At 35.0% G+C, this 13,511-nt stretch overlaps 1 protein-coding gene across 4 annotated transcripts in view; it reads right to left on the bottom strand.

Moving 5' to 3' along the window:
* The window catches only part of EYS (eyes shut homolog), a 790,428-nt gene that overhangs the window by 405,005 nt on the left and 371,912 nt on the right, over positions 1-13,511 (bottom strand). For all 4 annotated transcript variants that reach the window (XM_026791587.2, XM_074538459.1, XM_074538460.1 and 1 more), the window contains 2 exons: positions 6,712-6,883; positions 6,103-6,181 (listed from right to left, as the gene is read on the bottom strand). In XM_026791587.2, coding sequence (XP_026647388.2) covers positions 6,103-6,181; positions 6,712-6,883 — 251 coding nt within the window. The remainder of the gene's footprint in view (positions 1-6,102; positions 6,182-6,711; positions 6,884-13,511) is intronic.

Below are 13,511 nucleotides of genomic sequence, written 5' to 3'. Positions count from 1 at the left end.
ATGCATATGGTTTTAATGCAGGCTGAATCCAGATTTTCAAAAAATAATTTTACAGTGTATATACTTTGGGTAAAATCTCAATAGTACTGATGCCATAGAAAAGCATGAGATTTATATTGAGACCTTTAGATGACTGATCCAGATATGTTTCTATTTGATGCTTAACAAAACTATACATAAAGTGTATTTTTCTATTAGGTAAAATTATTACACTATTTTTTGCAGTTAATAAAATCATGTATCCATTTTGTTTAATAATTTTCTTCCCAAAACTTTTTAACTTTTACTTTTGGTTGATTGAATATATATAAAATATCTTGAGGACTGAACAGAGAAAACTTGGGTTCACCTTTCAGAAAGTTGGTTTTATCCAAAATAATTCAAAAGGAGTTCAAAATGATAAGAATGGGGGGGTTTTGCCTTGAAATTTTTTTGTTATAAGCACAAGGAGAAGAGAAAAAATAATAAAAATAAATCTAATTTTGAGACAATAATAGAAACCAGGGTCATACTGGATCAGACCACTGCCCTGTCTGCCCCAGTATTCTGTCTCTAGTAGTGATGGAGAGAAAGCCACTTTAGCAAAATCTGTGTCCCATGCATCCTCCCTTCAGCAAGCAGACATGTCTAATCAGACATGATAAACTGTATTTCCCTGACTGATTCATTTATCATTCACTTATGAATCTGGTGTCTGTGACATGCCTAATTTTTCTTAACCTACTAAGAGATGACCTGACTCCCCAGCCATTGGGGCAGGAACTTCTAGATGTTCTCTGCTTTCTCTGAAAGAAAGTAGTCTGGTTTCTTCCAGGTATTTCTCTGTTTATTTTTATCATGTCCCCCCGAGTGTCTGTTCCTCACTACAGAATTTAGGGAAGTGATTTTCCATTTATCTTCCTCTGCAACAATTTTCTAAATCTTAATTACATTTCCTTCCAATTTCCCCTCTTAAAGGGAACATTTTTAGGCCTTTAAATATCTCCTTATATGTAGGCTAGGCAATTCACATGATATTTGTTACTCTCTGTAGCTTCTCTAACTCTCCTTAAAGTGGAAGGTCCAAAACTGTGCACAATAACCAATGCATGAGCCCACCTTGGTTTTATGTAGCAGGGAAATCATGTCCTCTTTCTTGTTCCTCATACTTTTCCTGATCATGCCCAGCAAGATTTTTTGCTATGCTTTGCTGTGACTGTAGGTTGAGACAATGACTTCAGAGAACTGTCAGTAATTGTTCCAAATCTTTTTTCCTGAATTGTAACTGATGGTTGAATTCAGTTGTATGAGGCTATTTCTCCCTGGAATATTACTTTACACTGAAGCTTATCTGCCACCTTTTCCTTCTTTCCATTCTGTGAGGTCCTTCTGGCCTTTGTCAAATACAAAGAATTCACTAAGCTTCTCTCAAACCCTGTTTGAGTGCACATTTTGCACTTTCACCATCAAGCAATCCTGTCTATTCCCTGCTTCCAGACTTTGATAAATATAAATAAATTTTTATAGGTTAGAGGGCTCTTTAAAAGACACTTTCAAATTTTTGCTTTAAGTTTTTGAAGTTCCTGCCAACATTTGAATTAATATGTTTTGAAAACTTTTCTATTTTTTCCATGTAGGCAAGCTCTCCATTAAAATGCCATTTTTTTCCTTGTGACAGTCTTAAGTTTCCTTCTTAAGTCAGTCAAGGGCTTTGAACCACCTTGCCTTCTTCAGCTATAGCATGCATTTTATCTAGGCTTTTAACATTGTTTGTTTAATAGCTGTAATATGCTTGTGGGCCTCACTATTGCAAAGTTTATTTTCCTGAACCTGAATATAATAATTTAATATTCCTGGGGTTTAGGGTTAACTCTGTTGCTAGAGTGTCTGTGATGCAACATCCTACTAGGATATCAGTTAATAGGATTTTCTCATGTCATAGATTATAAAAATGCCTGTCAGTTGAATGCCCTCAGAGAGCTTAGCACTTTGGGGGTGAAACTCCTCTTCAACATTCTTGTAGGTCTCACCCATTTTTTTGTTTCACCAATCTATATGATCTATTTTCCCTATTACTTTCTATTTAAAAGGCTCTCTAATTCAGTCACTCTGACTTAAAATAAACTTCCTATGTCATGGCCACAGGTCTCTGAAGTATTACACACACTGAAATTGTCCTATGAGTCTGTAATTACAGATATTGTGTTTTACAGAATAATGTGGCTATCTCCCTTTCTTCCTACTCTTAGATTTACCTATCTGCATCTTGTGCATAAACCTCTTTTTTTTTTTTTTGTGAAGTTAATCTTAGTTTAGCTTATTTCAAGAAATTACTTACTTTACCAAATGCTTTTTAAACTAGATAGCAATAGGTAAAAATATCCAGGAGTGTGAAAAAGTCTCAGAGAGACATGAAAAGCATCCACCTTATCTGAGGGTCTTTGTACATCCACCAATGCTGGACATACCCATGTCTTGTGCAATCTGGCTGGTCCTGATGAATGAATATTTATTTACTTGAAGTAGCCTCTGCATGTGCATAAGCTGTGGTGCTTTTAATATGGAAAATTAGCTGATTTTCCTGATTTACACTTGTTTCTGTCTTTTATGAAAATAGAGATAAAAGATCAGTAAAACCAGATAAAATAAAACAAATCCAGGACAAAGTCTGATCCCAGCTTTCTACCAGATACAAGGCAAAACAACAACAAACTGAATATTCTCCTGTGTAAAGACTCAAAACACTTTTTACTTATTTTTTGACAGGATGAGCCATCTTAATTGAGTGTGGGAGAAGCACATCTGTCAATCATGTCTCATCCATCATAGCAAATAAACAAAAAGCAAAAAAAAGTAAGAAGCGATGTCTGTTACTAACCATAATTGCTATTACTGCACATATTACTATTCTATGTTTATCAGAGAGGAAAGATCAATTTTCCATTATGTACATTCATTTCATAATTTCAAAAATGTGCAAATGTCAAAGGGAATTATGTGTATTGAAATTGATTCATATAGTGCATATATTTTTACTATTACTTGTTTTTGAGGGAATTCCATAAATGAAAAAGCAATGAAAACTGTAGTAGATAAGGAAGTTCCAATATACACACTCCATAATTGATATGCAAAAGTTATAGGCTATAACTACCAAGATATATAGTGCTTATTTTGTACCTAAAGTGTTAAACAATCAGAGAAAGTTTTGAAGTGTATTTTCTTGAAACTCTATAGCCACATAGGCAAGGATGAAAAAATCCAGGGTAAAAAAGAAAAAAATTCAGGATAAAAAAGTAAAGAAAGAAGATCCAAGTATGCCTAGGGAAATACATATACACACATAAATATTATTTTTAAACTGGTTATTTGAATCATCTTAGTTGCTGACCTTGTAATGACCACTCTGCCATTCTCTCACTCTCCCTCCTCCTACATGACAAGGAAAGAAGAGAAGATGACAAAACTCCTAGATTGGTAAGGACAGAGAGATCACTTACCATTTACTGTAACAAATCAGACTTGACATTGGTAAAATAATAATTTACGTTCAACTACAAATAGACCAGTGAGAAACAGAAAGAAAACATAAATCCACACTCCACTTCTTCCCAGGCTCATCTTCACTCCTCTATTTTAAAGTGTTCTACTTCCTCATTTCACCCTGAAAAGTTTAGATGGGATAAGGAGAGAGGGATCTTAGTTCACACCAGCTCCTCTTTGCTGCTCCTTCTTTCTCCCACTTTTCCCTTGCTTCAGTGTGGGTCCTCTTTATGCGCTGCAGAATGAAACTGCTCCTGCATGGACTTCTCTCCATGCATCACAGTTCTTGCCTAGAGCCTGCTCCTGTTGGGGCACTCCGTGGGCTGCAACACTCTCAGGCAATATTCACATGTAGCAGCATAGGGGCTTATGTGGGCTGTAGCGCAGATGTCTGCTCTGGCATGGTTCTCTCCATGAACCACTGGCAAATACCTGCTCCATGAACCATGGCAAATACCATGGTTCTCTCCATGAACCGCTGGCAAATACCTGCTCCACCATGATTCTGCTCAGGAGCTACAGCTCTGACAATCTCTGCTTCAGCATTTTGAGCTCCTCTGCCCTCTCCTTCTTCAATGACCTCGGATACTGCCTGATTGTTCCTCACGATTCTTTCCCCCCTCCCTCCTTTGTCTGCTGAACAGTGTTTTCTGCTCTTTCTTAAATATGTTTCTACAAAGGTGCCATCATCTTAAGTGAGAGGCTCAGCTCTTCCCTGCAGCTGGTTGGTTGGAGCTGACTCAAATGGATTGTTTCCACCATGGTGCAGTCCCTGGTCTGTTCTCACAAAAGCCACTCCTGTAGAACCCCTTCTAAACAGAATCTTGGCTCCTGCACAAAATGAAATTGCATAGCCCTTAATACATAGAAATGTACCTTCAAGCTACTAAAGGAAAAAAAAAATATATATTTATCAGATTGAATAATGATTATTTTTTTTAAATGAAGAAGTGGCTGAAGATACTCTAGAAAAAAACAAATACAGATAATAAGCCTACTATGATTACTGTGATAAGCATACCCTTACATAGTCAGAAAGCCTAGCTGATCACTGTAAGGCTTGCATAGGTATGATATATGTCTGAGCCGCAGGAATGCAATGATAGAGCCTTTAAAATATGACATTTGCAGCATAGTGTAATCTGGGAATCATACTGCATGCAAATTGAAAGACTATCAGAAAATGAAGTTGTTACTCTGACAGACTTATCTGTCAAAGGTATACGTATATTGTTTCTTCCTATGAGTTTCTATCTATGCATTTTCAAACATCTTGCTATGAAATATGATTATCTTTTGAATATAATTTTATGATGTTGTCTACAGGCCATTTAATCTCTTTTTCTCTTCAAATGGAGAAAAGTGTAAATCATGGATGTTCAGGAGAAAATATTACCCAAGGGTATTCTGTATTAGCATTTGCAACAGCTGATAAACATACAGATTTGCAATATCATATCTTATTGTATCATGATGAGTATTCTATAGAGCTGGATTACTTATTTTCTGGCTTTTTCTTTCTGTAAAAGAGTTTGGAAGCTAATATACCAGCTGGAATTACACCTTATGTGAGGCTTGGATTTTCAACAGAAAAATTATGGACCATACTTCCTTTATGTAATATGACACATTTTTAGTTATTTAGTACTTTAAGCTGTAAATATAAATTATGAAAAGTTCCTGCATTAATGCATAAGTTTAAAAGAAGGTTTTGTAACATTTTGGAATGTTTTTTGACAATTCAGTAGCGCAATATTAGAAGCCAGATAGGCTGAAGGAAGGTTCATGCCAAACTTTGTCATGCCCGATTTTCTCATGAGATCAAATGCATTTAAAAGGATCATATCCCAAGATCATATTAAACTCCATTTGGCAGAAAACTTTAAAAAGTCTAAATCAATTCAATACTTTCTGCAAAGAGTAGTCAGTATTGTAAACTCTGTTCATTTGTTCTGCCAGATGTAGTCACCTTCTCCAAATTGGTTTGCTGACCATGGGAATCTCCACAGCACCGACTTACATATATGGATCCCTTCTTGACCACAGACATTCCGCATGAGAACAATAAAACTATTAATGACCTTCAGAGGACTAACTGGGCAGTGTATTTAGTACTCCATGGTTTTATACCATAGAATTCTATTATTTCATGGCTTTTGAAATTTAAAGACAAGCCATGGCATCTTTCAGTGTAGAGCATTGTACCTTGAGGTTTACTATTCAAATATGCAGCTAAACTACATCAAATAAGACTCAAACACACAAATTAGGTAATTATACTATTCATCCCAAACTGAGGGACAAAGGATATTCAGGTAATGTTGGCTTAGTTTGCTGTGGCTTTCCAGATTTATCATTCACATTTCACCTTTAAACTTCTTTTGACATTTTTTTAATGGTCTTTTCTAATGCACTGTCATGTAAGCAAAAAGCAATGCTCTTTTCAGAATGGATTTTAAACATCTGAATTTCTGTCATACATTTTCAATATACTGACTTCAGAGGTTAACTAAAAAAAAATGAGTTTCAACAACATTTTAACCTTTCCCCTATAATTAAAAAAACAATTTGAAAACATACATTAATATTTATCTCACATCTTGAGCTGGTCCATCCAGGTTCACAAGAGCATTGATACCCATCAATGAGATCTATGCATCTGAAATACAAAAGAGTGTTATTTAGCTCTTTACTTATTTAGTTCCAGATATAGCACTAGTAGTATCATTCTATGCATTTCAAAATAGTGGTCTGATGTAACCTACTGTAATACATAGTATATAGTACTTTTCAATAGTTTTATAATGGATTTCAAATGTGCCTACTGTGGGTGCTTAGGCATTTTGTAAGGATTTTGATTGTCACATTAGGACACATCTTCTCATTTCAACTGTTGACATGTAACAGCTAAAGATTTTCTCTTAAGTATATTAAACGCTAATTAATCCCCACTTACTGAATACTAGTTATAGTAATGAACAAAAATGCAGGAGAAATTGAGATAATGTCACTATATTGCATTAGATTAAGCAGGCAACATCTGTCATCTTTAAGTGTGCTTGTACTCTTACTTTATGGAAGAACATAATTAAAAGTATATTTATCAAACATCCCATATCATTAAGTCTTGAATATTGTTAGTTAGGTACATTATCATGGAGATAATAAGTGTTAAATAAGAATAGGCACCTTCCGTGAAGACAAGGATTTGGTGAGCATTCATCAACATTTATCTGGCAGTTTGTTCCGATGAAACCTCTCTTACAGTGACACTTGTAGGAACTGATGCCATCAATGCAACTTCCATTGTTGAGGCAAGGAGAAGACATACATTCATCTATATTTACTTCACACCTATCACCTGTTTAAAAATCCAGAAAATGCAATTAAGTTTTAAATTCTAAACTTAAACCAACACTGTATTTATTAATATCAGAATTTCCACATAATTGCTTTTAGTTACATAGATTGTTCATATAGTTAATGATATTCATAAATAAAAAATATCCATCTGGAGTTTCCTATAATGTAAATACCAAATGGATAGTTATATTGACATACATAATGAAAAATGACAAGTATAAAGTGATGACATCTGATTGATATTTGATATTTGAGTGCTGCTTGAGAAGATTAAAAATTCAAGATACCAATTTATGAGAATTGAATAGTTTGAAAAGACAAAAAGGAAGAACACAGAATTTTATGCAGCAATAAAGCTAAATATTTTCTACCTGGAAGAGAAAAACAGATGCATGATAAAAAAGCAATTGATTACTGATAGCATGCTCAAAAATGGAAAAGAATAATAAATTAGCATGCTATACTAATTTACCCATGATATAGAAAAAAATGAAGTTGATCTTTTGCCAGTAACTGAAAATTTTATATCTTTTTGAAAATAGAAAGAACTGAGAGAAAAGGAAAGATTCCTTTCAGAATTGCTCAGCAGCACCTAGTTCCCTTGTTCAAGTCAATTTTGGTATCAAATATTAAAAGACTATTGAAAACTACTTGTGACCATTCTATGAGATTTTAGGATAGAAAAGTGTGAATCAAAAGAGCAATTATAAGGTTGATCATTTGAATGACCAATAATGAAGCCAATTATGTATATTAACAAAAAATCTATAGCATAAATCTAAAAAATGAAAAATAACAAATAAACATGAGCAGAAATACTAAAAAATATATTGCAGAGCATATTCTAGCTACAGAAAGAAAATCTATTATTTGTTGAATAATTACTTACAAATCTAAAAAATTACTTCAAAATAGTAACTGACTGCAGAGAACAAGTAGTCACTTTGTCACATTGACATTAATCTTGTGAAAGGCATAACATCCTTTCAACATCATTTTAGCATTGTCTCATTCAGTCTGTTATGAATAATCTGTTAAGAAAACATTCTATGAGTTGGGCATAGGGCTGAAAAGGTCACTGAGCTTGTTTTTGTTGATTTCATCTTAAGTAAGATTTATTATAACTTAGTGACTAATACCAGAGATTTAGATTTTCTATTTATATTGTACTTTGTGTCAGTAATAGACTTATTTCAGGCAATTAATTCACATATATCAAGGCAAATTCAATTGGTGGTGATTGGACTGCAGTAAATTTGAAAGGTTGCCACCTATTTTGAAGTATCTTTTTCTTTGTTTAGACAACATTTGATTTGCACTACAGAGAACTTTACAAGATAAGATTAGACCACAGGAAACAAAATAATTAAAACAATTAAAAACTTTAATTTCCTCGCTTTTAAACTTTGACAACCTTTGTTTTCATTAAATATCAATTAGGGACCTTGGATACCTATGCATGTCTCTTGAGAAGTATACTTTCCCATTTAATTGAAAAGTGAATACAAGAACCAGAGGGATAAAATATAAAAGTATCACCTGTAGCTTATACAGTTATTTAGATATTTGAACTTTAGATTGGATCATGATTTCTTTCTTCTTTTTGTTTGAAGGAATATGACACTGATAAAAGCCATACCTAAAGACATAGCAGTTGAGAATTAAGATTTAGTTGGCAGTTGAATGAACTTACAAAAAGGGATATAGAACAAGATAAACCTGAAACCATGCAATTAAATCTATTAATTAATGTCTGAATATAGGAAACATCATAAAAAATTAACATAGTTGTCAATATTTCCAGAGGAGCCAATGTCACATTGTCACACTATAGCCAAGCAAGCTGCAAATATCAATTCAATATCTGTGACTTCTTAATTTTTGACTTTAAGAACATAGGATTTAGTGTGATCAATGACTTTGTTAAAACTGAGGAAAACTTTTAAAACTGAAAGATAACTGAAAACTTGTAAGTCAAAGACAAATTTCTGAGAAACAATGAATTGTCATTTGAGCTAATGCAGGTCAATATGGAGAAAAAAATTGTATTGGTATGTTGCACTGAATATAATATGTATACATTTCCTGTATTTCCTATATTAATATAAGCACACTCACATATCTTACAGAAAAAAAAAAATGTTTTATCCAGTATAGTAATATTTTATTATTTTAACATTGTGATATAAAATTACATGTAAAATAAAATTGAAATAAGGCAAATTTGAAGAGTTGTACTATGTGTTAAATGCATAAAGAAAAAAATGTTCTGTCACCACTCTAAAGCAATGTAAGTTTAGCTTTGTGTAAAAATAATTATTCATATTTAATTCCAAATCACTCTATAACATGAATGCCTCCAGGATACACTAATATTAAAATTATATACCTATTATTATTATTACTATTATCATTAGTAGTAGTAGTAGTAGTTTTTATTTTCTTCTCCATTAAGCATGTTTTATCTTGTATGTAATGGTCTTATTTAAAACAGAAGCATTTTTATGCATTTTTTAGATTCAAATGACAATAAACGAAAAAATTTGCTGTTCAGCTAAAAATTCAACTTCTCTTTCTCTTCTTGGAACACTAGAAATCACATTTGCTATGAGTAAAGCAATGCATTATTCACATTACAGTTTAAATATTCTGTCAGAGATAAGAACTGTTCTGTTCTTGGAGGTTTTCCAGATCCAACTGGACAAAGACTTGAGCATCGTGGTCTGACCCCATAGCTAAAACTGATTTCAGCAAGCAATTGGACTAGAGGCCTCAGAAGGACCCTTCCAACTTGATTTATTCTGATTCAGGAATGAAATTTCCCCTGTACAGCTTGATCCAGTAACCTAGTCAATGTCAAAATGCATAGGATAGAAAGTATGATGTGGATACAAGGAAGCAAATGAAAATGCAACAAGTTTGTGATGATGGTATATGAAAAATTACTTGTGACTAGAATGTATTTTATTATACCCTTGTAATTTTTTTTTACACTCTTTAATAAAAATCTGGTCAAATTCTACCTCTCCCATATAAATCCAAAAAGATGCTATCATGGCACCTATTTTTTGGGAATAAGAAGCTCATCTTTATAGGACATGTTTTAACATATAGCATGCTGTGTTCTGCAAAGTGAAACCATCTGTCATTATTCATTGCTTTAGATATTTATTGCTGTGAACGACTGAAACATCCACAGATTCTTAAGTGATGAATTGCTTGTTTCTATCTTACTAGTTATATCTGATTAATTTGTTTCTTTCTTTCTAACTATTTCCCAGTTGTTGTGGGTTAGGAACCATATTCCCCAATTCAGTGCTGGCATTAGAACCATGCTGCCTCTTCCCTTCCCCCCCTCCAACTGGAGGCACAAAAGGCAAAGATCAAGAGTTGAGACAACAAAAATTTATTGGAAAGAACAATGAGATAAGGAAATTAACAATAACATCAATTTGAAAAATTTACATGGAAAGCTCATGAAAATAAATAAATACTGGACAGTTTCCCCCAGCAGGTTTTCTTGACTGGAGGGACCCCCTCTCCCCAGAGGGGAGACTCCCTTTCCTCCTGCTCCCAGCAATGACCTGAAGTGGTATAGAATAGCATCCCAGCCTTAGTCATACCCCTTTCTAGTTATTACAAAAATTAACCCTGTCCTGGCTAAAACCAGTCAAGAATTTTTCAGTCCACAGTAAAACAAAATGCAGCATGAGAAATAGTTATTGAAATATTCTTATATAATTTAAAATATTTTATTTTCTAAATGCTACAATAATTTAATATGAAGGATATTAAATTCATTTACAACTTACAGAAAGCTCAAAGAAATGTTATGGAGTCACAGAAGGATAGACTGGCATTATGATATATAGTGTTCCTTTGTGGTGTTCTCACATTAGAGCCGCTTAAATGTTCCCTTGTCTCAGTATTTGTTGCAGAGTAATTTGTGTGGAAATTGAGATTTCAATCCCCTGGGTTTTTGTAACTCTTACAAAATAAACTCCTTTAAAGCATGCACAATGACATACTTAAATACATTCAAAGATCCCTCCAAAGTTACACTGGATGAAAAGTACAAAGTCTCTCCTAGTTAGCAGTAATAGCTAGGGAACAACTAACAGCTCTGGAGCTCCTAGGAGTGTATGTCACTTATCATGATTTTAGCATGGCTTTGACACTGTCTCCCACAATATTCCTGTACACAAGTTAGGACTTTATAGTCTGGAAGTGTGGACAACTAGATTTGCAAAAATTTGGTTGTTGTTAATTGATCATATTCTATCAGGATGCCTGTTAAAAAAGGAATATCAACTCTACCACAAAGCTTAGAACGCTGGAAGGCTTAAGTCTGATCTTTAGTCATAAAACCTGAAGAAAGCTTTGCATGCCGCAGATTCTTCCATGCCTTTTGTCACAAGGTCCCCCAGCCCACTGAGAAATAGGTCCACTTTTTTATTGTCCTTCCTTCTGCTCCCAATGTATATAAAAGGCTTTCTTATGGCATCGCACATTTTCACTATTCTCAGTTCCAGTGTAGCTTTTCCTTTCCTAATTTCAGTTCTACAGACTTGGGCTATTCTTCCTAAGTAGCTCGTGCTTGCTCCTTTCACTGGATGTGTGCTTCTTCTCTGCATCTGAGCTCAGTCAGGTGTTTCCTATTCATCCCGTTGGCCATACCTTCTTGAACACTCTTTCATGAGCAAGGAGGAGCAGCAATGAAGCAAAGCTGCTACCAGATTAAGACTTAACTGTATAAAGTATGTCTTAAGGTTCTTCTTAGTAAGCCAGAAGACACTTTGAGAGGAAAAAGAATGTTTGTGTCCTGACCTTGGCTCCCAGGAGAGACAGTGAGCAGTCCCGATTTGTCACTTCAGGCCAAATACTCAATGAGATTGCACCTTACTGTTCTAGGTTCTTTCTGGCCTAGGACATCTTTCCTGAATAGTGTTCAAGTTCAACAAGTCCATCCTTTCCTAGCCAATCAGAATACAGCACAGACATTATAGCACATCTCAGAAAAATGCATGAAGCAAATTTGTGCCATTCTTATGGTGTGTTCACCAAAACTAAAGTTTTTCTAAAGTTCCCCAAACATATGTAAATACTCTAATATTAAAACTAAAAGTCAGACACCACAAACTCTACATTAAGTACAGAAATGAAGATCTGTCATTCTGCATGTTGTATTTGTTCTCAATGTGCCAGTCAGTTTTGGCCTCTTTATATGTAAGCTGCCTCTTGCTTTAACATGTCAAGGAGCATGCCATTAGATTCCTCCTATCCGACTAAATAAGTGGTCACTTCCGTTAGTAGTGTAGTTACTTTTCTTCCACTGGATATCAACAGCAAGGCTGCCATGAGGCTTGAGGAGTGCAGATGCAATCACTACCAGAGCTGACTGGCAGTACAAAGCTGTAAAAGCAGCTGGGAAGGTCAAAAAGACAAAATAAACTTCTCTCCCTTTTAACTGATTAGATTTTGTGGGACATTTTTGTTGGGTGAACCTATTGTATGAAAAGTGGAGCAGTTTCCATTGTCACATAGATAAGATGAACAGCAGGGTCTGAGGCTGATGATAAGGAAGACTGGGCCTCAAAACTGACGTAAAAGATAAAATACAAACTGAGTTATTTAAGCCAAGATTTTGACTTCATTTAACATATAACTTAAGTACACACTTAGTCACTTCCAAATGTCAGTTTGTACTCATCTCATAGGGAAGATAAGAAAGAGAGATCTGTGCTTAACAGAATAACTATTTAAAGCTAAGGAATAATTACTGCTCTACAGAAATGACTGAAATCAGTGACTTCAAGGTACTTAGTCATTTTTTGGCATCTTTTGGATGATAGCCAGTAATTGGCCATTTGAACAAGGATTTTGAATTCATATAGCTCACTTTAACGCACATTCTATTTTAGCCACTGAAATCTTATTTTTAATAATGACTGAAGGTGAGAAAGTGTTGATGGAGGAGCTGCAAGGCACCTTCTGTGAGAAGAGACCAGGGATTGCCTCATGACAGACACAGCTTCCTCTTTTAGCTTATAACCATTCCCCCTTGTTCTATCATTATGTGACATTTAAAGAGTCCCTCTGTAGGTTTCTCACAGCCCCCCTGCACACACTTGAAGGCTGCTATAACATCTCTCTTCTCTTCTCCAGGCTTAACAGCCCCAAACTTTTTGGTCTGTCTCCACAGGAGAGGTGTTCCAATCCTCTAACCACTTTTTGTGACCTTCCTCTGGACTTATTCCAAAGGGTCTGTGTTGTTCTTATGCTGGGACACCTGAGCTAGACAGAGGTGGGAGTTTCCAGGAGCAAAGCAGAGAGGGAAAATCACCTCCCTCAATCTGCTGGCCACATTGCTTTTGCTGCAGTCCACAATATGGGTGGCTTTCTGGGCTGCAAGTGCCATGTTGATCTGACTTCCTTGTCAAACAGTTCCAGTTCGGGATTGTCTAGACTCACATGAAAGAACTTGCACTTGGCCTTGCTGAGCTTCATGAGGTTCCCACAGGTCCATCTCTCCAGTGTGGCAAGGGCCCTCTGGATGTCATTCCTTCCCTCCAAGTAGATCAGCTGAGCCACACAGCCTGGCGTCATTGGCAAACTTACTGAGAGTG

The sequence above is a fragment of the Zonotrichia albicollis genome, chromosome 3 (genome assembly GCF_047830755.1).
Source record: "Zonotrichia albicollis isolate bZonAlb1 chromosome 3, bZonAlb1.hap1, whole genome shotgun sequence".
Taxonomy (NCBI): Eukaryota; Metazoa; Chordata; class Aves; order Passeriformes; family Passerellidae; genus Zonotrichia; species Zonotrichia albicollis.
This window is presented reverse-complemented; position numbering and strand designations above follow the sequence as displayed.